This window comes from Nothobranchius furzeri, chromosome 16, assembly GCF_043380555.1.
Source record: "Nothobranchius furzeri strain GRZ-AD chromosome 16, NfurGRZ-RIMD1, whole genome shotgun sequence".
Taxonomy (NCBI): domain Eukaryota; kingdom Metazoa; phylum Chordata; class Actinopteri; order Cyprinodontiformes; family Nothobranchiidae; genus Nothobranchius; species Nothobranchius furzeri.
Genome location: NC_091756.1, coordinates 26,460,592 through 26,484,387, shown reverse-complemented (window position 1 = coordinate 26,484,387; position 23,796 = coordinate 26,460,592). Strand labels below are relative to the sequence as shown.

The 23,796-nt window shown below is 40.9% G+C and overlaps 1 protein-coding gene across 1 annotated transcript in view; it reads left to right on the top strand.

Moving 5' to 3' along the window:
* mrtfba (myocardin related transcription factor Ba) overlaps nucleotides 1-23,796 on the top strand; it is a 45,262-nt gene that overhangs the window by 3,220 nt on the left and 18,246 nt on the right. The window contains exon 2 of the mRNA XM_015963693.3: nucleotides 17,440-17,667. Within this exon, the coding sequence (XP_015819179.1) occupies nucleotides 17,505-17,667 (163 nt within the window). The 5' untranslated portion in view covers nucleotides 17,440-17,504. The remainder of the gene's footprint in view (nucleotides 1-17,439; nucleotides 17,668-23,796) is intronic.

The following is a 23,796-nucleotide window of genomic DNA, read 5'->3' as shown; positions in this document are numbered from 1 at the left end:
CAGAAGGAGATGTTTTTCCAGATGCCAAGAAAAATTAAATGCCAAATCCCCCCTGTAAAGTGTCACTGAGAGTTTAAAACAAAAATTATTTTTGTGCAAATATTGGTGTATTCACCTGTAATACTAGTTATTAAAATGCAGCAGTCACTGGATTGGTGCTGATCAAAGTGGAGTGCATGAAATAAAACAATATTAACATAAAGGTGAGACGTGTCATATCCTCCCCACCACCACAGCTGGAAAAATTCCTAGGGGAAACACTGTGTGTGTCCATATTTTCTAATTTGTGGCAGAAATAGGAAACACATTAGCTGATGTTTGCTTAGGTGTGATTGTTAAAAAAATATTTATTTCATATATTCTTTATCCCAAATATGTTTGTGCATTTTATGGTAGTCTAAACTGAATAAATTGGTGCCTTCAGTTTGTTTAAAATGTGAACTCTATAGATTTTCTTTCAGATCAGTCAGTGATGTTAAAACATGACTTTAAAATTGAAGAAAATTATAGAAATATTTTTCCTGTAAACAAACTGTTCTAAATCTCACCATTTAGCAAAGTCACGTTTTATTTATTTTTAATTATTTTCTATGAAAAATCCAGTGATTTTCTTTCTGGGAGGAAATCGATTACTCATTTTATTTCCTCGTCAGCAGTGTGAGCTGCTTTGTTAGACTAGGGCTGCAGATTTTGCTCATACAGGAAGTGAATCTGTGTGTATGTGACACATGTTGTGGGTTCTTTATCGCTGACATTCCTCACATCCAGGCCTATTTGTAGTAGAGATGACCCGTGACCTCTTTTCCTCAGTATGCAGGGCTTTTGTTGCCGTTGTGGGTTTGTGTCTTGTTGTTCCCATTTCATCAAACTTGTTTAGTGGAAGTTTTGTTTCATAACTGAAGTTACTGTAAACACTCTTGCTTGTTCCAGATTAGTGAGGGTTATTTTTAAAGTTGTGTGATAGAATAGCCTGAGGTGACGGACACACCCAAACACTAATTGGACTGTTTGACTTTACTACCTCCTTTTAACTCTGATTTCCTCTCATTGTTTAGGTAAACACTGATGAAATTTTAAGTCCACATTTGCTTCAAGATGATCTCAGATTCTTCCCTGGTTTAAGGTGGATTTATGGTTTATCACAGAGAGAGAGAGAGAGCTGTGGTGAAGTAGCACCAAGCAGTCATCAAATTCTGTAAATTAACTGATGTTTATGTTTGAGTTCTTTGAGGACAGTCTGTTATTATATCATGAGATCAGCAGCCTCTGTTGTCGGTTTTTTGAGTCAGTCGGTTACCGGTCCTTGATCCAATGTGGATTGTGTAATGTATTTGCCTTCCAAACCAGAACAATATGACCAGCTGGTTGTGTCTTTTTATGTCATTTGGGAACCGTTCCAAACTCTCTGTAAGCTTGTTCCCTCATTTTTCTCTTTTGTTTAACCAAAACAAATTGAAAACAAAAGCTAGTTTGCATCTGATGCTCATTGGGCCACAAAGTTCCTTCTTTTCTCCTTACATAAAAGCTAACTCGCCATCATCTATTACGACCGGCCTAGGAGAAACAGATCGTACATCTGCCACTATTAAAGGTGCTCTGTGGCAAAGAAGAAAATACTTTTTAAATAATCCAAACTGGGGTTCGAATGAAGGCAACTGGACGTCTTCATTGGAATTAGGGCTGAACGATGAAAATAATCTAATTGCGATTTTTTTTTTCTTCAATATTGCAATTGCGATTTCATTCACGATTATTTTCTCAAGGGGCTTTTCTCATTTTTCAACTAACGGAAGCAAAAAATTTTTTAATAAATCATGTAACTTGTACTGAATATAAACAAGTTTATATACAGGGTGTCCGCGGGTCCTTAAAAAGTCTTAAATTGACTTTTCCAAATTTAAGGCCTTAAAAATCCTTAAAAATTACAAATAATCCTTAAATACAGTTTCCAAAGGTCTTAAATGACCCAATAAACAAGATTCTTTTATTTCTATAAAATTTTCTTGAATTTCTAGTTAGTATTCAGCGTTTTTTGTGTACGATGTTGGCGTAAGCGGAACCGTACACATTCAGTTGGTTGTGAAAGGGGACTATTTTTAGATGAGCACATTAGCTGGTTAAGCTAGTGGGAGCTTGCGCCATGGGGAGGTTTAATGGTAACTGGATGGCTAATCCCACGTTCGCGACGTGGTTAGCACCGGTTCCAGGCGATAACTGGAAATTATAGCTTAAATTCATTTTTAAAAATAGCTTGAATTTGGTCAAAGTGGCCTTAAAAAGGGTCTTAAAAAGTCTTAAATTTGGCTCCCTTAAACCTGCAGATACCCTGTATATACCGTAAATCCTCTAATACAGTCCCGGGCCTGTATTTGACTCAAGCTCATCAAGCTCCAGGCCTTTATTGGAAGGAGGGCCAGAATTAGAGGCAGGCCTCAATTTCTATTTGAGCAAAATGAACTAATGGTTCGCTGGAGTTTTTGACAATTAAAATTGCACCCACATTTTCAAAGTTAAACACATTTCTTTTAACAACGGTAGTTTCTGCTTCAGCCCTCTCCCCCCTCCCCCTGCGCAGCGGCCGCAAACTCACTGATGCGCCTGCAGCCTCTCAGAGTTCCTGCTGCTCTAAACATTAAAATATTTATTTGATTTTCCGTTCCTCACTTCCGATTACCTTCAATGGTGTCTGTTTGTTGCAACCACCAGATACAAAAACTAACTTGTTTTTATTTGACAATTTTTCTGTCCTGCCTGTTTATTATCTTCCTGCATCTCCTCTCAATCCTAAAGAAAAACTGCTACCTGGGTTCATATATTCACCTTATGAGTTACCTTTGAACTGCAGTTCTAAAAGATCTGCCGACCGCAAAAACAGCGGAGTGCTCGCCGGCCGCATCAGTGAGGTGCGTCACCGGAGGACAAAACAGGTGATGCGCCCCGCTCCACAGCAGCGACAAGCATCAGGCACAAATAAAAGACAGAAAACATTAAAGGAAATGAGCCGACATGAACGATCGCGTGTTAAATTAGTTTTTGAGGTGGCGACACCTAATTTGAAAATGTTACTACGGCCGTGCTCAGGACGCAGATGTCTGGAGCGCGTCAACAATCAGAGCTTGCATGCGCAAGCTGGTTAAGATTAGGATGGGGGTGAGGGGAAGGTTAAATTGCAAGAGGGAAAAAGTCACAATTTGGTTAAATGTCCGTTTTACGGCGGGTGTCAGTACCGACGCTCTGGCACAGCGCATTGCCTCCCGATGCGCAGGAGCTTGTCACCTGCTGACAGCAGGCTACTGTCTTTTCCGAGAACTGCATCTTGCCGGTCATTATCACGTGACAGCGACTAGTTGATGACAGACATAAAAAGTCACTATAGAGCGGTGAAGTCGACTAGTGACTAGTTCATACAACCCCTACTGCTCCCCAGAGTGTTCTGCAGCATAATCAGCACGTTCTCTTTGAACTTGATATTAAATTTTTGCCTCCTCTTCGTCTCCGCACCTGCCATGGTTAAAGTTACCCTCGCGGTCTATCACTGGCAAATCAAAAGTGAGACGGATGACACAACTGCTCCCCTGTGGTACTTGCTTGTTACCACATTCCACCCGGCCACAATAAAAAAACTGGCCATTATTCACCTCCGCCGACTCAGACACCGGCCAAAATGTGATACCCGGCCGTTAACTGAATAACAGGCCAATATTAGAGGATTTACGGTATCTACATATTTATGTACATATCATATCAACAAGTTTATTTGTCTACATAAACACAAGTTAAAACAAAATTTTGTATTTTAAGCTTTGCAGCCAGGAGTACATCCATTGAAGGACCATAGGTATTGGCATCAATTGTGAAAATTGATTTCCAGGAAGTGTCCCATTTATTGAAGTATTTTGATTTTAGAGTTTTTGACGTTTTTTCCATGCAGAGCTTCCGTAGTTCAAATTCGTTCATAGCTGCTAGCCAGTGAAGTCTCTTACCGTTTTCTAGCTTTACTAAAATATCTGTCTGTACTTATGTGATTAATAACAGTTTTTACTTTACTTACTCCAAATGTAATAATTTTGAACGTTCCTAATTCGTAATTTGTAAGAATGTAATTGGTGATATTAGCATTAGCATCCCTATGGGTTTTTCAATGTATTTTAGCATTGTGCTAACCACTCACTGCCAGTCAAATTGCAGCCTTTGCGATTAGAAAATCTCCTTTTGTCACATCGCAATTTAATTGCATATGCAATCAATCGTTCAGCCCTAATTGGAATCCCTTTGGATTACCATGACCTGGATGACTGAGAACCTTCACCAGCACTTTTTATATATTGCCTCTCAAGATAAAAATAACAAGGCTTTTCACAAGAACCAATAAAAATTTGTTTTAAATGATAAAAAATAATAAAAATAGGAGACAAAAGTAAAAAATAGGATTGAGAAAAAGAATGAGAATAAAAATGGAAAAATTAAACACAGGGAGACTGAAAATGATTAAATGTATAGAAACGGCAACATAAAAAGAAGCAAGTGAGGAAGAAGAGAATGAACAGAAGGTCACACCAAAGCCAGCCTGAACAGGTGAGTCTTCAGCTGCTTTTTAAACTCCAATTCCTGCTCACCCCCAAGGCCCCAAGTGTGCATTTGCATGGAATGTAATTGGTGGGAGTATTTAGTATTAGTATTTAGCTAATTAAAATTGGCACAGGCTGCCATGGGACTTTAGAGATGGGAACCATACTTGCAACCCCTGAATTTACCCACACTCCAAGGCCCTATGTGCATGTGTGTGTGGTGATGTGATGTGATGGAGCAGGGGGAGGGAAATGTTTGAGGATGGGGAGGAAAGACTGGGGGGCTAAGCCTCCCAAGGAGCCAGCTGCCCCACTGGCACCAACAGGCAGCCCCGCTCCCAAAACCCACCTGGGGCAGGGAGAACCCAGTCCATCTAGCCAGGGCCCACAGCAGCATCATCATCACAGAGTCCAAGGTCGCTATCTCTGCCCCACCCCAGCAGATTATCCACTCCTACCCTTGTATTTGATCAGCCTCCAAATACATAAGACATCAGACACCAAGGCAGAGTTGGATCCTCCCCTACCTGAAGATCCCCCTCCCCGTTATGAAGTAGAAGTGTTCTTGCCAGTTTAAATGGTAAATGGCCTGTATTTGATATAGCACCTTCTAGAGTCCTGGAACCCCTCAAGGCACTTTACAACACAATCAGCCATTCACCCATTTACACACACACACCCCGCCACCCTGCAGCTATCAAATATTTTTGTAATCGAGTACTCTATCGAATCTTTTATCGATTAATCATGTACTCTATCAAATCTTTTATCGATTAATTGAGTACTCTATCGAATCTTTTATCGATTAATCGAGTACTCTAATAAATTACTCTTTTGCGTTTTTAAACCATTATATCAAATAGTATGTTATAAAATATGGAAGACCTCTTGAAATGAGAAAGCAATTGCCGGTTATTCTTCAAGTTTTATTCAAAATTAGTTTTCAAAACTTCAGCACTTCAACTTTACTTCACAGTAAACAAATGCGAGCGGCTGCGGCCCGAACAGCACCAGAACCGCTCACGGCGCATGCGCAAACATGGCTCGCCAGCTGTTTCCCTATTAACACACGTTCCTTTAAATTTCTACACTTTTTTTGTCTCACACTAACAAGGATTGTCGAAAGCATGTTTGCCGTGGTTATGTCAAATTATACCGATCACAAAAGATTTATTTACTTTCTTTCGTTTTCCTCCGCCACTCATAAATACCTGTGTCCTTCTGCAGCAATCCTGAGGGACAACGGACATCAATAACACAGTAAAAAGTCAGACGTGTTGTAAAAACTGCTATTTTTAGCACATTTTAAGACCGACGTGTTGCTACCAGACGTACGGTGTGAGCTGAAACTAAGTGCTACAAATGAAAAAGTCGCACAGTGTCCGCAGAATATATAGAAATACAGGCTAAAATGCATTATCTTGTAGAGGCTCCGAGTCCGCTTGCAGAAGTGACAATTACATGTGGATGTTTCCTGGTCAGGTTGCAGCATTGAGGAATGTGGTAGGCTAAATCCATTTTACAGTATTTACACTGTAGTACGTTTTCCGCCTTATGACGTGAAAAATGGTCCCACACCTTTGACATGTTGTGTCTTTTTCGCACTCCACCGGGGTCCACGTTGTCCGCCATGGCTTAAAAGAAAGTTAAGTTGCATTCGCTACTCGCGTGTGCATTCAGTGCAGTGTGTATGTGCGTCACTTATTTCGGTCTGGGTGAAACATGACCACGGGCGATTGCAAAGCCATTAATTAATTAAACATGAATTAAACGAAGCTTCGAGGCAGAGAATTTGACTCGAGGATTTTTTTGTACTCCAATTATTCGAGGTACTCGAGGAATCGTTTCAGCCCTACTACCTACCTACGTCTCTTGTTGCATAGTGCAGGGCTGATGATTGACAAAGGTGTGGCTGACTGTGAGCTTACCCAGCATGCTGCCTGTGGATTTGGTCTGTAAAGATCAGACAAAAATAAAACTCAATTCTGACTCAACACGGCCCATGTCAGCTGTTCACCTAGCCATTTTCAAATAGGGGACTGGTCATTTAGAGAATTTTGTAGCCGTAGCTCTTTGTTTTTTGATAGGGATGGACCAAAAATGGATTTCTTGCCTTGGTTTTAGTGAGGTTAGTACACATCGTAGCCATAAATTCTATGGTTCTAATAATGGACTTAATTATTTCTTTCAGTGTTTCGGTTTTTGGCCTTGGTTTCCTCATTTGTGGCCCAAAAAATTTCATTTGGGTGTATCCCTACATTTTGATCTTAGAGGTGTGTTTATTTGTGTGGTGTGTGTGTGGATCACCCTTTGATGAAACACATGGTGCTTGTTGCCCCATTCCAATAAGGGAGCAGTGAGCTGAGCAACAAGCTGCGCCTGCCATCTGGAGCTGCTCTTTGATTCTACCAGGGCAGCACGATATTCACCCCACAGTGCCCTGTCAGCCATGACAGTTGTTTATTTTTACCTTTCACGCTCCTCTGTCACACTCGCTCGCCCTACCAAACTGCATATAATTGCAGTTTTGATGGGCAAAAATCTTGTTTTTTCTGTTAAACAGTCTAGCATCGCTTCTGAAAACCAGTCACATTTATGTCTAAAGTCAATAACTGCACAGAAAAAATACATTGTCTAATAAGTGCACTGATACTTCTTTATTTTACTAGACAAATTAGGAGTCAGGCGAAAGCAGGAGCGTCATGGCCGACTGACTTTTTGCTGGCCTCGGTTCAGTGTGCTGCGCCATGTTCCGCCAGGCGCCAAGAATGAACTGACTCAGAATAAACTGCTCCTATGCAGTGCTCTTTGCTAACCTCTTTGTGGTCATGGGTCTCATTTGAAGTAATTCTGATTGAGCTAATTGTATCTGCCTTGTCCGCAGCAGGTGAAATGTTCCTAATTTAAAAGAATTGTTTGATTGCATTGTTTATGTTACTGGGGCACTCTGTTCAGCTTGTTTAAACTAAATATTATTTAAAAATTCATGGAAATGTAACGGTATTGAATGATTATTTACCATTTTAAAAATGAAAGTGACGGGGATAAATGGATTATGCGACCTCTGGTTGTGAGCAGTTGCTCCCTCCTCAGAGTACATCCAAATACAGCAGCGTTTCATTCCATTTCCTACTCCAACTCATAAAAGAAAGAAACCCAGTGGCCAATGTTCGGAAAAAAACATTCTGCTTAAATAAAATACCACAACAGTGTGCACTAGGGCTGCTCAATTAATCGAATTTTAATCACGATTACGATCTGAGTTTTGAACGATTATAAAAAACAAAACAAGCCGATTATTTGCTCCTCCCGCTTGCGCTGCCCTGAGTTGCAAATGAAGCGCTCCTCCACAGTGTTGCCAACTTAGCGACTTTGACGCTATTTCTAACAGCTTTTCAGACCCCCTTCTTGACTTTTTAATCCTAAAAGTACCTAGCGAACACCTCAGAAACATCTCTGGTAACCCTTAGCTACTTTCTGGATAACTATCGTCGACGTTTCCTGCAAGTTAGCTAAACACTCCGCCTGCACTCCGGACCGTTCTTCAGGACATTAGGAAAGGGAATGATGTAGTGATGTGTCGGTCGCTAAAGACAGCTCTCGGAGCCGCCCTGCTCCCTGTTGGAGTAACCAGAGTGAGTGACACACACACCGCACCTGCGGACTCCTGAGCCGCTAAAAACAGCTAAATGTGCGCGTGCGGCGCGCTAAACACACGTGCAGCTTGCCCCTGATTGCTGTGAGACCGGGGTGGGGGGTGCAGCTGTGGTTGGGACAATTATTACATTAACTGATGGACTTGTAAATAAATAGTTTGTAAATAAGGTAGAAATAACTTCCTCACGCTGATAAATAATAACTAATCTCTCTGAGGGCACGGTGCTAGTGCACTCTCCTACAGCACCTTGACACAACTCAATAAATGTTATGCAACATTTTGTGAACATCAATTTATTTGCATTTATTTGTTATAAATGCCACTGTATAATTCTTGCTGTCAGTATTTGCAAGATATTGGTATTTGGTTCTGTACTGGTTAGACTTAAATGAGTTAAACCAAGGTCTGTAGCCCTTGGGTCATAGACTATGAGCTATAAGTATATTGGTCTTTTATACAGGGAATCAGGAGTTCTTTTAGTGATCATCTTGTTTCTTATTTTTGTCCTGATTGTGCCCTGAGCAATTTTATGACTGAATAAAAACAAATAAAATCAACATAAATTGAAAAATCGTCCTAAATAATCGTGATGTCAATTTCAGTCACCATAATCGTGATTATTATTTTTGCCATAATCGAGCAGCCCTAGTGTGCACCACAGGTAAACTAAGTCCGCTCTTCTTTTTATCCCTTTAACCGTGTTTAATACGAGCTGTTTATATGTCCCTCTACCTAACAACAAATACAAAATGAAACAAAAAGAAAACTCAAAGCACTCTTTCAGCAAACCTATGTGCCATGCCTCCATTTTAAAAAAGTGTATGGACTTTTGTGTTTGCAAATCAGCCCGTGCATCATGACGTCACATGCACAAACCTCCCATCATCATTTATTGGACTGATGATTGGGGGGGGGGGGGGGGGGATTATACAAATCACCCAACCCTACTATTTACTTCTACTTTATGGAAGAATGTCTGTGGAGCGGGTGAAAAATTGAAACAAACGCAGAAATGAAATAAATTGCAGTTCCACCCTCATCCGCTGGGGGCTGGTGTCAGATGCGAGCAAATCCTCATTGACTCCCATGTTAAAAATACCAATTTCACATAGGGATGCACCGATGGATCGGCATTTGATCGTAATCGGCCGATAGCGCCCCTATCGGTTTTGATCGGAATTTTCAAAATAGATCAAAGCAAACCGATCAGGTAGGGTTGTCACGGTAACTAGTGTAGCGGTAAACCCCGGTAAAAAAAAAAGTTGACAATAATAATAACCGTCTTGTTTTTTAAAAAACTATATTATCTTGGTGGGTTTACCGTGGCTGCGGTGTAGGCGCAGTGACCCTTACCAGCCACCGTATCATCGGCTGAAGTTGCCGGCGGCTCATGCACGCTTTGTTTACAACAAAACTTTCTTGAAGCTAAAGCTGAAATAATGGTCAAAGGAGGAGACGGCAGCGCTCAGGAGGGCATTTATTATCCCTCTAAGAAGACAAAGTTGGAAGTACGGGCATATTTTAGATATTTGAAGAATGCCGAGGGAGTTTATAGAAGACGGACGGACGGCTATCCTGTTTGCAGCACGTGCAGAAAAAGTGTCTGTGAAAGGCAGCAACGCTTCAGATCTCATGACACATCTGCGTGACCATCACCCACAACTCTACAGTCAACGCAAGGCAAGCTAACGTTAGCGTTTTAGCTAAAATGCGTGATCCGAGGATTTGGGTTGAGGGAGAATGCAACGAGTCGCTATATAAAGCAGCCGCAGCGCCGCTACCTGCATATAAACCGTGTCGCGGACGCCCCCATGTTGAAATGACGCTATGCATTATGGGGCTCCCAGGGGCAGATAAGAGTTGGTCTCTCCCCGAGAGTAATTGTGAATTTAACAGTGATTACTGCCTGATGACATTTTCCCACATCTGCAAAGCTCACTGGAAGGACACAAACCGAGGACAATATTTTCCTGATATACGGATTGCTCAAGTAAGGGTAAAAAAGTATCTGATTAGATAGATCAAACAGACATAAAATAAGAATTTATGGGCAAATATTGGTATTTTAAAGACTAAAGGGAAAAAATGTAAAAAAGTAAACAACATAATTACAAAATAACACATTTTAGGCAAAATTTAGACACAAATTGAGGACAATATTTTCCTGATATACAGGGTTTATTTAATTGTGTGAAAATGTAGCACGTTTAAAAAAAATACCGCGATAATACCGAAAACCGTGGTAATTTTGGTCACAATAACCGTGAGGTTAAATTTTCACACCGTGACAACCCTAATACGGACCATTTTAGATTAGGTTACATTTCCTTTATTCCCAGATTATGTAGTTTGTAGCACTCATTATAATGTTGTAGAACATTTCTGGCCAATCCACGTGATCGGTATCGGTGATCAGCATTCTTTTATATCGGTATCGGTGATCGGCAGCAAAAAACCTGATCGGTGCATCCCTAATTTCACAGCAGAAGTAAACATGTTTACAGCCTGGTACCAAAATATGTTTTTGGTTTAAATTATCTAGTTTGCACTCATGACAACTCTGAGGGGGGTGAATTTTTTTCTCACTCTTCTGTTTAAGTGTATTAAAAGCCTAAAATTCTGTATAATTAATGAGCATCAGACCCACGTGACCACAGAGCTAGCGCCTCAGTCTGAGCCTTGGCCTCGCCTGAAAACTGTTCGGTCATTTTCAGTCTCTCAACTTAGACCATTAGTTGTAGCATTTGTGCGTTCTTTTTGAATATTATTTGTGCAATTGTTGGACAAAATGACTTGCTGTGGCATTAATTGCACTAATAGAGCGTCCAAGGAGTCTCCACTTCATTTTTTTCGGTAAGTAAAATTATATTTATGTATTTTAGGTCACTGCTGAGCTTAGATTTTAACATGTACTGTTTAACCATGAAATTTAAATTTAATAGGGTAAAACCCAGTGCTTTTAACATAATGCTGCACTTTAGAAAATGGGTTGAAATATAACATGTTGGTGGAACTTGGTTCCGACTATCGGCTTGTGGAGCTCTCGGGAGACCTCTGTTTTCCACCCGGTTTTACCCAGCGGTCAGCCCAGCGTATCTCTGACTCAGAAGCTCTGGTGTTGTGCACAGTTAACTCTGGTTGTAGCTAGGTTGCTACCTCTGTTAGCTTAGCTCCCACCTCCGCATTAGCTTTGGGTTAGCTTCAGGTTAGCTTGTAGCTAGTTCGACCGGGTGTCGTCAGTTGATCCCAGCCTTACAGCCCCACCCTCAGCTACACCTCTTTTCCCTTTTGTGGAATTGTCTGGGCTTGACGGAACCTGTGACACGGTCAAAATGGTGGTGGTGGTGGTGGCCACCTCCCATTTTTCTTCAAAAACGTGTTATTAAAGCCTATGGAAACCCATTGTCCAATATTTATATGTTGATGGTGTCTACACAATTGAGCCCTTTGTAGGCTGATAACTTTTATTTCCATTAAAAGACTTGGCATCCTTTTGTTCCTAAGACAATGCCCTGTCGTTATTTGTATAGATATCCAACTTCACATTGAGATCTGATGTATCTAATGTGTTTCTTTAAAGTGTTCCTTTAATTTTTGTGAGCAGTGTATTATTCACATGCATGCAGCATAGGTAATTTTAAACTTAACATTTTAGGTGAAGATCAGGGCGAGGACAACTGAAGCCCAAAGTGATCCGATGACTGGGGGGGAAAGCCAGGCTCGAGGAAGACTTTGTGCAACTTTTTGGACCGCATTATCAAAGTGACAGAAAATCAACTCACTGCTCCACAGCAGCTGAAGAAATCTGGGATTATTTTTCAACACCACACATTCCCACCATGGACAACCCGCTCCAGTGGTGTTCCTGCAACCAGGATAGATTTCCCCGTTTTGGCAAAGCTAAGCAAAAGCTTTTTGGCTGTTCCAGCTACCAGCACCCCAAGCGAGAGGATTTTTTTCACTTGCCGGGAATACGATCACCCGACAGCGGGTGAGCCTTCATCCTGAACATGTGGATGCACTAATTTTCTTTCACGCAAACCAGGTTCAAAAACAAGTGACCAAACAGACTGTCGGCAGCGGGTAAACGTATATGTTTTTTGTTGACTTTTTTTAGGAGATTATATTTTGCGCACTTAATTTTACATGTTACACAAGAGTTGCATGATTATTGTTACTGATTTGCAGCAATAAGCCTGCTTGTTCTTTTTTATGCTTTGCATTCAAGATTGTTTTTGAAGCTGATTGTTGTCAGCATTTGCAATTGCAATAAAGTTTGAAAATAAAGCCAAAGTGTTCTAAAGCTGCCCTGTCTGTCTACTGCGTTTATGCTACACATTCTCACACCCAAGCATCGAAAAATGACACTTGGGTGTGACCAAGCGTTTGTTTCCGATGCATAGGGAGCCCCTGCGTGCTCCGGTCATCCATCGTCAGTTTTAGCCACTTCAGGTGAATGATGTCACCAATGACTAGTCGAAGTCGACTCGACTTTCATTGCTTGACTGTCGGCTTTAAAAAAAATTAAGTCATGCAGCCCCTAGTCAAGTTATCTAAAACCAGATTCCCAACAAACTTGTTTGAACAATAGGCCTAGGGGTTGTTATAAATGTCACCACTGCAACCATTGTAGTAATGTAGTTCAAACGAAAACTTTTACAGATGTTTTCTCCCAAAAGCATTTTTCGATTCATCATTTCATTCATTGTAAAACTACTTTTATTTATAGATTAGAGTGTCCTGTGTGCAAAGTGTTTTATGTTGGCAGAACCAAACGACGACTACAAGATAGACTGGCTGAACACAAATATGCCATTTGCACAGGTAACGCCAACTACTCAATGGCAAGACACTTCATGGAGCATCACAACAGTGGCCCGTCCACTTTACAGGCTTGTGGGATTGACCATGTCCCACAGTCTTTGAGACATGGTGACAGGCAGAGACAGCTAAATCATAAGGAGTCTTTTTGGATATTTAAATTTCAGCCCACTAAACACAAATGATGAGCTAGGCTTTAGAGTTTTTCTTTGATTGGTTTAGTCTGTTTTACGTGTTGGCATTATTCTTATCCCATTTGCTCATGATATTATGATTTTTTTTTTTTTACTTTTTGGGTGTATTTTAACCATATGTATATAATGTATGATATTTGGTATATTTTATTTACTATGTCTGTTTCTTTCAATTTAGTAAGAATGACACCTGCTGGTGATTGTAGACACTTGTCACTTGTCTAACACACCTGCTATGTGGAGCTTTCTGATTGGTGTTTGTAGTTGTTATGAACCTCTCCTTACTGCTGAGAACTGTTTGACTTCCTGACGAAGACTACATTGCTGAAACGTGTTGGAGGTTTTTTTTTAAAGCCCTATGTGACCTAGCCATTATAATAAAGGCTTTTTAACTTTTTCTATTTGAGAGTGCCTTGGCGTTTTTCTTGTTTTTTAAACTGAATCTTCCCATCCAAAGAGCACCTCAAACCAACTTATGTTGGGTCTAGGAAGCGCTCCTTTATAAAAGTTCTTTATAATACTTTTTTAGTCCTGTTCACTTACATTCAGAGACCAATGAGTAGACCGGAAGGGGAGGAAACTTAGGCTCCCTTTTTGTCTTCATTTGCATCATATGGCTCATGTGACCTGATCATAAGTAAAACTTGCAGCAATAGTATGCTAGGTACACATTTAGTGTGACTGCAGCTGAGTGTATCTTATTCTTGCGATTTTGAGTTTCAGCCTAGTGAAATTCAGAATTTAGTTTTTTTTTTTTTTTTTTTTTTTTTTTTAGATTTAGCTTTTAATCTGATTCAAAGTTGTCAGTTTGTAAAGTCAGTTTTGCAAACCCCTTTTTTTTTTTTTTTTTTTTTTTGTTTTGTTTAGGATTTTCTGCAGTAGCAGCATTAAAGCAGCTCTTTTGTTTTTGGTCTACCATAGCTACTCCACGATAGGTGACCCCTGGCTATATTTCCATTTAGGCCATCAACTTTTTTGTGTTCCAGTCAGTGGTTATAGACTGGTGTTGTTGCATTTGTTTCAGTAAATTGTCTTCCTGTCTGCTGTTTTGTGGTGAGATTTGGCAATAAAATGGTATTGTTGTAGAGTTTATCCAGGGTCCTGGGGATCTTTTTTAGGAACCTCTCAACTGAAAGGAGAAATGAAAAAGCATTTTGAATGAGTGAAATAATATAAATAACAATAAAAATCTGGGATCTGGTTGTCTTTTGCTTGCTGTAATTTAATCAATAGAGCTTAATGACTGAGTTTTTCAAAGTATTTTTGGTTAAATTATTTAAAAACATCCGTTGATGATCCAGTCTAGGGCTGTGTTGAAAAAAATCAATACTCCGATTCTTAAACAAGGCTCATAAATATTCATGAGGATCGATTTGTACGTCCAGAGATCGATTTAACCCTTTAAGCACCAACATCCTTAAATTGCAATAAGTGTCATTGCTGACTTTAACGAGCCACAGCTGCAAATATGATCCCTCAGGAAGTTACTACTTTACACCAGAAAATAGTGGAGATTAGAAGCCGACTGATTTATTAGATGTCTTCTGCATCGGCCATCGGTCAAAATTATTTTTAAAGGCGGATATAGGAAAAAACAAAAAAATCAGGCACCTGTGTGGCCTACTGCCACTACTACTAGACTGAAGAAAGAACCCAAAGGACCCCAACACAGTTTTTTTCTTTTCTCTTTTTTCATGTTTCGAGTTTGTTTTATATTTGAAGTTCAATAAATATTATGAGATTTATTGACTTATTAAATTTATATTGCGCAATGTCAGTCTTCAGTTGTCTTTCACAATCAATGTCATGCTAAAACGTATATATTTTGGCCTAATCAGCTTTAGACATCGGCTATCGACAACAAAATTCTTTAAAAATCGGAATCGGCGTCGGCCTTAAAATACCATATTGGGCAGCCTTTAGTGGAGATGTCTACCCTGAGTAGTCTGAGCCGCACTTATGGGTGTGTTTATATTGAAAGTTTCTAAGTTTTTAAGAGTTTGAAAACCGTCTCTTGCTGGGAGGCTCTTGGTTACGGAAGAGGATGAGAGGAGGAGACGAACGCAGCACACGCAGGGTGAATATTATAGGGAAAAACGTACAATTGCTGACAGGTCTGGTCATTGTTGACACTCCGTTAACATGTTTACACTTCTTGCTTCTTCTGTTTACTGTCCTGGATCTGTTTAATAGTTCTTAGTGACCGCATGTTTGTGAAAAGCAAAATTCTGAGTGGAGGATTGAGCCATACAGCCTTTTAAAATCACCAGTATTTCATTAATTTATCAAATCGCTATAATCGATTCTAATTCTTGAGAATCTGAATCGAATCGATTCTTGAAATTTGAATTGATTCCCAGCTCTAATCCAGTCAGTCTATTTTAAATGACTATTGGTAGTTTTTATTGCTGGTGACACACAACTCCATCAGCCTGTCATTAGTGTGGTTGTTTTTACACTGACTAGGAGATCTAAAAGCATCTTTGTGTGATGTGAATAGACTGTCTCTTTAAATGTCTCCCAGGACCACCTCAGCTTTTCTCCATTGATATTCAGACCTTGATGCGGCTGAGAGTGTGAGCTGGTTTCATCCATCTATCTTAAAGTGGTGCTTCATCAACATCCGTTTTATCCTCCACTCATCTTCAAACACAAACAGCATCCCTGCCTGTATTGTGATTGTCTAATTTAATATTGGTGAGTGGGTTTTCATTTGTTGTATCTGATAAGCCAACGGGCTCTAGTAGTTGTTTCCCTGTTGGTGCATCTTCAAAAGTCTTATGGGGGGGGGGGAATGCTGCCGACCTTTTTTTATATGATGTCTGTTTTTCTCACTGCTTGACTTGTCTTCACAGAAGTCTTCAGCTGATTAAAACAAGTCACTAAACACTTCACATGCAAATTGTTTTCAGAGTAGTCCCCCCCCAACCTAATAACAACCAGACATGACCTGGTTTTGACAGTTTTATTGTTGAAGGCCTCATTCCTGACCATTTGTGCTGGTAGAAAATACAAAATAAAAAAAATCTCAACTGTAACGAATAAAGCAAGATAAAATTCATAATTGTTTGATTTTACGTTATAAATGCGCAGTAAAGTCTGTGGATCTATAGGACACGTTTTAGTAAGTGTTTCTGTAGGTCTGGTGTGTTGGTGAATCTGTAAGGAAAGCTGACCTGGATCACTGTTAAACAACCTGATACTTCTCCTGAGAGAGCTAAGCAAATGAGCAGAGCCGGTGTGTGTGTCAAGCCTGATTGTTGACACGATCCAAGGAAATTGAAAGTAGAAGACCTCAGGGAGCAGAGTTCTGTTTGATTTTTATCATTGGGAGCAGGAGAGATCCATTACAGGTCTAAGCCTGAATATCTGTTACCGCCTCCTGGAACGGTCCGGTCCTGAACTCTATCTGTTATTTTGTGTTTTTAGAAGTTTCTTCGCTTCGTGACTGTCCGTAAAAGGAAAAAGCGATTTTAAATTAAAACTGAACAGTTGAATTTAAGGTTGATATTTCATTTTGAAATTGGCATGGTTGAATTTTTCACCTTTTGATGATGATGCCTGAAATTACACAAATAGGAGCGGGAAGAATTCCTGAGTTTTGAGGCTTCTGTTTCATCCCTTACATTCCTGTTCATGCGAGGCCATCTAAAGGATTTCAGAGTGGAAGATTAGACCAACCATGGAAACTGAGAGGATTTTGACCTAGAGCAACACGCCTGGATTATGACAGATTCTAGGATGGATTGATTTGGGGCGATAAATGGCACACATGTTGGAAACCACAGATACCGAGCTCTCCGCTGTTTTGCTCTCCTAAATGTTCAACTTGCCTCGGTTTGAAGCCGCCATGGTGACGTCGCTCTTATGAAGCCTGTCTCAATAGAGGCAGGACTCATACTCAAAGTGGCGTTGTTTTCCTTTAAGGAGCAGTTTGAAGGGATTATTCTGTGTAATTGCCAAACAGGCTTCTGTAATGAATAATTTGGGCTCAGACTGAGCTCTTCCAGATGGCTAAAGCAAAAAGCCACTGGTAGCATTTCACCATTCGAATGACGTTGTCATACCGACAGGATGATCATGACAACTGTACTGAATTACTGGTGTTTTTGTGGCATTCATAAAATTTCTCCAATCAGAAGCAGTTATACAATTTTCTTGTAACTCCTGTTTCTATTTATTTATTTTATGTCAATAGGTAGCAGGAAGACCTGACCTAAAGGGGCAGTGATCCAGACCCCATCCACCTGCTCCTGAGGCACCATGGAGCCCCAGGCTTCTCGGGAGCATCTAGGAACAGAGGGAGATAATGGGATGTCAAACCTCCTGGTGCCCAGTCCTCAGAGTGAGTCAATGACCCACGAGATGGAGGAGCTGACTTTGCAGCCCACACAGAATCTGCCCCCTCTCAATGAACGCAAAAACGGTAAGTTTTACGCGTTCTTTGTCAACAGTGTTTTCCCGTAAACAAATGTGTGAAGTAACTTTTAGGCCAGGCCTATGTTCTTCTGTTTAATTCTATTCTTGTGTCTGTTAACGTGTAATGTTTGGAGTCTAAACTATCAGTCTTAATTTTAAAGTGTAGGAAGAAACGCACATCATTACTTTTCATTCAAATTATACAAGTACAACATATGTGCGATGCAGGGCGTTAAGGCAAAGCCCCGTTGATTTGCATTCCTTTTTTCATTCTTCCGGGGAACGGTGAGCCGACTGTAAAGGGCGGAGACTTAGGCTCCCTATAGCCCAGGATGTGTGTCTGGCCTACGTTTTAATATTTAATTTGGTATTAAAATCTGCAAATCTCGTCTGGCTTTTAGCATCACAATATATGATGGTGTCTCCCATGTGATCATATCACCAAGTTCTTGCCAATACACACCCCTAAATAATTGAAAATGGTTGTGTTCAACAGATCTTTTAATACTTCAATGAGGTATTTATACAGATTCAGGTATATGTAAGGATGTTTTGTATTTCTGTCATAATACAACAAGTGTTTTTGCCATGTTGTGATTTATACTTCATATCAACATATTTTAATATTATGCCTTAAGTCTTTGTGTTTTGTCCTAAACATCCCAAAATTTACTGTTTATAAATAATAGAAACCCAAATAAAATGGTGGGTTTTCAGTTGTGGAGGGGTCTTGAATAATGTTAAATACTGCAGTGGTGGTACTAGATGCAACCCCTCTGATGGGTCTATATTGAGACTGTTTACATACTCTCTTATGGTTTTGTTTAAACTTAAACAGCAGATTCGAACCCCCATGGGACTGAATAGTGCATACTTATACAAGATGTGGAAGTCTTTTATTTAATGCATGGCATGTTGCCATGGTGATTTATTATAGCATGGAAGGTATGTGGTGCTTTGCACGACCTACATCTGGGCGACAGAATGATGGACATTCAATAAAGAGCTGAAGAGATCTGAGACTCATCTGCAAATCAGATCAGATGATGCTTTAGTTAGCCTGGACTTGGCTGTTGGTGCAACAACAAACAGCACAGACTCTTACACCGATGGCATGTTGGAGTCAACATTAGCTTTTTGTTTTTTATCACCAATTACCTAAGTTGTAAACATCAACTTGTCACACATAAAAACACTAGCTCATCAGCTCAGTCAGATTTGGAATTCAAAAACAAATGTGACTACTTTGACAGCTTCAGTTTGTCACTGAACAAGCCTTTTAAAGCGTGTGAGATTTTAGTAAAACCAACTATTATACTATACACTACTAAAGTCTGGGGTGCACCGGAGGCAGACGCACGCCGCGCTCGCGATTTTGAGAAGTCAAGTGGTCATACAGGACGCGCCGCTGAGCGCTTCTTGGAAAGTCGGGCGATCGTCACAACATCAGCTGCATGGTGGCGCAGTTGTTAGCACTGTTGCCTCACAGCACGAAGGTCGCAGGTTCGAAACTCGGCTGCGGCCTTTCTGCGTGGAGTTGCGTGTTCTCCCCATGCATGCGTGGGTTTCCTCCGGGTACTCCGGTTTCCCCCACAGATCACAACATGCCCTATAGGTTATAAATTGTAAGTCGCTTTGGATAAAAGCGTCTGCCAAATAAATAAACATCACGTGGGACTTGAGAACAGGAATTGAGTAAGTATGCTATTTATTTGAATATTTTAAGCTCAATAGTACTTTAAGTTATCAGAACTGCAGCTGGGTTTGTGCCGGCGGTTGAGTTTCTATTGTAAAGCCGTTCCGTGTCGTAATGTCTGTTACTGCACAATGTTGGAAACGGCTGCAGTGCCGCCGCCACCTTGAGATGAGACTGGCGCCTATCATCAGCGCCTCGGCGCTGCGCTTCTAGGATGCAGCGCTCCCTGAGTAGCCACTCTCATTAACTATAATTGCTTCTATTTAAAATGACAGCGCGGCGTGGCGTGGCGTGGCGTGGCACGGCGTTTCTGCCTCCGGTGTGCTCCAGGCTTTACCTAACTTGGCTTTAACTTCTGCACAGCTGTAGGACATCATGTAAGTTTAAACACCACAGCCTCACACAACAGATTTGACCACATCTGCCTCAAGCAGTTGGTCACTGAAGCATTCTAGATGCGGGTATTCTCATGGCGTGCCTACTTGTGTTTACTGACTGTGCTGGTTGCTCATGAATGTCACTGTAGACACAAATCAGTCTGTAGTTTGAGCAATTTTTATAGAATGTCCAGACTTGATTATCTCCCTTACATAGATTCTCATGCATACCAGCACACACACACACACCCTGGATCAGGTTGTGGTTGGCTGTAAAAAAAATTGTTTGGACCCTGTGAACCGTCCAATTTTGCACACAAGCCAGTTAACATCTCAGTAGTCTGTTAGCTTTTAGCCGTGCTCACATTGTTCAAGCAGCTTCACGGACCAGACTGACACTGATGGATGTGGTCTCTATTACAAGGCATTGGGAACGATTTCCCTGCTCCTAATCATTGCTGAGATGGCAACAAGAGATTAGTGGAGTCATTTTGTTCAACTCACTGGAGTATTTATCTCCATACTGATCGTATTCATTAAAAATGTTGGCTGTTTAAAGGCCCTTTCAGACACATTTTTTTCCCTTAATGTCCCATTTAGTGGCGTCAAGTCCTGTTTCTGCTGCTGTCTGCAGGAGCGCTCAGAACAAATATACATCTCTACAGTGGAAAGTTTCTGAGGAATGTCAACAGTAGTAGCACCCACTCATCATCTTGGCTTGTGTCATTTCCCCTCCACTGAGATCTCACACCTCATACTTTCCACCGTCTGAGCCATTCCTAGAGCTATGCCAACCACAAGTCCCCTTTCTCATACTGGTTTCAGCCTCTCAGGTGCTGATGGGTCTGCCTTCATTACTGCTCTGGAGGGGTGAGTGGAGAGGAGAGCTGCGATGTTGCTGTCATCAGGGCTGGGAGAGGGTTTTAAACCCAAAGCTTTTAACGTTTACCCGTTACACTTATCCAGTTAAACCACAGGCTGGTGCTTTACATGAGCTTATGTTGTCAAAGATGCAAAGTAAGGCAGCAAATATTTGGATTTTCTTTCATGTAATTCAATTGAGTTTAAAATCTTTTTGGCTAAACATTGATTTTTTTTCCATGTCTGTCTTCGTTTTATTTGGTTCTCCAGTTATTTGATCTGAATCATTTTAGCTTTTTACATAAATATTATAGCCTTCTGTATTCTTCTGTTTAAAAATAGCCAGATGAGACTAACAGAAAAACTTTGATCTCAACTTGCATGATGTTTTCTATCTTTGGTCTATGATTTAAGCCATCATTTTATTCCAACCCTCCATCTTCACACCTGTGCATGTGTACCTCACTTTACAGCAATACATCTTTTATTGTTTTCATTGTTTTGTGTTTGCACAGAAATGTTATTTAGTGCTTCCAGAACTAAAACGTTGGCCGATGATAAATTGCTTGTTAGTGGTAGATTTGCAATGTTTAAAGAAGCCGTCTGGATTGTAGGGAGCCTTACCCCGGTTTCACACTGCAAGCATCAGCGGAACTGAGCGGCAGCGAAGCAGCACCGCTTCAAAAAGAATCCAGTTATAGTCTATGGAGTGTTTCAAGCACAGCAATTTCCAGGCACATCCCAGAAGCGGCATGCTGCGCCGCGTCGCTAAAGATAGGATCGAGTTCTATTTTTTCCGCGAGCCACTTCTGGGACATGTCAATTTCCGCAGTCCACATAGTGCGAGACAGGAAACCACACACGGTTTCAGTGTAAAATCCCCGGTTATTGTCAAAATAAAATGCAACTTTGCAATGCTATACATAACTTACGTCAGCACGTGTGACCGAACGGCTTTGTTTACCACCAGTTTCTTTCGAGAAGTGCAACGGTGTGATTCCTCGCGGGGGTTGTGATCTCTCGACGAGGAAGGATGGTGAAAATCTCGAGGGATTTTAGAATCTCGCGGGTACAGCGAGGAAGCCGTGCCACGGCCAAGACTCTCCCTGTGTGAAAAGGACTGCTTTGAAGTTCGCGAGTGAGCCGCTCCGCTGCTGTTCCGTTCTGCTGATACTTGCAGTGTGAAACCGGGGTAAGTCACTTCCGCATTATGGGTCCCCGGAAGAATGGAAAAAATGAATGCAAGTCAACGGGGCTAAAAACGTTATTTTCTAACCCGCTTTGCCTTACGCCCTGGATTGCACATATGTTGTACTGCAATTTAAATTAAAACTAATGATTGGTGTTTTGACCACGCCTGTCACATACTTTGACATTTATCAGCTTGTAAAAGATCATAATTAGCATGACTACATACTAGATTTGATTGATTGATTAATTGATTTAATTTATTTAAGTGTCATACACCATAAAGTTGCCAAGCCCACACGGCACGTCGCATTTGTGACGTCACCACATAATCTCTCCCCTAACGTAGCTGCTAATTACCACATGGCCAGGTTTATGGTGGTTCTTTCCTCTTGTAGGAAGTTTGCTGAACTTACAGCCGTTTTCCCTCAGTTTTCTCCATGTCTGGTTTGATGACGTCACTTTCGTGAAGCGCATTTGTAGTCCTGGACGTATTTTCACATAAAATATAAAATATCGTCCCCTCCCCGTTTGAAAATAAGCTCATTCTTGGTATCAAAATGTTTCTTTAAAATACATGGACATCACGTGGAATCCGTGGCACAAAACGAGCAGAATAGAAAATAGCGTTTTTAGCCCTGTTGACTTGCATTCATTTTTTCATTCTTCCGGGGACGCATGACGCGGAAGTGACTTGGGCTCCCTATTCCTTTTAGCCGATGGCACCATCTAGTGGCTGACAAGCGTCTCACACCATTACATTGTTTTACTTCTGTATTTACACCCGAAAGCAACGTCTGTCGTTCATGAACGTGCTTCTCTAGCTGACAAACAGAGCTAAAACACATTGTTTTACAACTATCATGCGCATGTGATGTTGTGTTTTCACATATTTAACTTTTAAAGACTTCCTTGTCCATGAGAGAGGACACCACCTGTGTATCAACCGAGGTACGTCGTTAAGCGCTCGAGCACACGCTCTGATTGACGTGTACATAAGCTATTGGTTAGTGCTGACTCGGTTCATATTGCATATTGCTGTCGGACCGGGGGCAGGCTTAGTAAAAGATGCATTTCTTACATTATACATGATAAGACAATCAGTTTTATAGATTTCTGAAAAAGCAAACATAATTCCTGAAAGAGGAAAATTCTGGATAAGAACTTTCAAACAAAATGGTTAAAACGTTGAAAATTTTAAGTCTTGTCCATGAATGCACCGTGACCAAACAGCAATATGCTAGCAATAACCGATCCTCCATGTTTACGTTTTTCACTTCCAGAAACAGATTTTTCAATTTAATCAAAATAATTTAGCAATCAGATGTTTGTTTCATTTTTTATTTTTTCCAGTTTGTTTGTTTTTCTTATAAGGTGGAAAGTAAATCGAATCTTTGGTCATTTAACCGGCTCAGTGGCATAGTGGGTCGAGTGTCCTCCCTGAGACTGGAAGATCGTGGGTTCAGATACACAGTCCACTCCCTGCTTGAGTCTCAGCATTGAGGGGTTGGATTGGGGGGTTGAACCACCAAGTATTTTCCAAGCGCGGACATGTCTACTGCTCACCTCTTCCCTCGGAGACGGGTCAAATGCGGAGATGGAATTTCACCACACATCAGCGTGTGTGGCAAATAATGGGCCTTTAACTTTATCAGATTGGACACCATGAACCACTATCTAAAGCTAAATTACTCTAAACAATAGTGGGAAAACATGCTGTTGCAGTAAATTTGTTGAATATGAGTGAGATTTTTTCCCATGAAATGACAGAACTTGGTCGCTTTGCTCCTATAAGGCTTGTCAGAGAGCTGAATCCAGACTCCTTTCCTGTGTCTGATTCGAACACGTCTCTGTCTCTAACCCTAACTGAAGACTCCGATCTTCAGAGAGCATCTCCTAGATCCCTGCCTTGTTCTTCACCTTCACCTACTCTATTGCCCTGTTCGTTACCTGTTCCCTCTGACTAGTGTTCCTCCCTCCACAGAGGTTATTGTCAGCCTTTAGGGTACCTGTT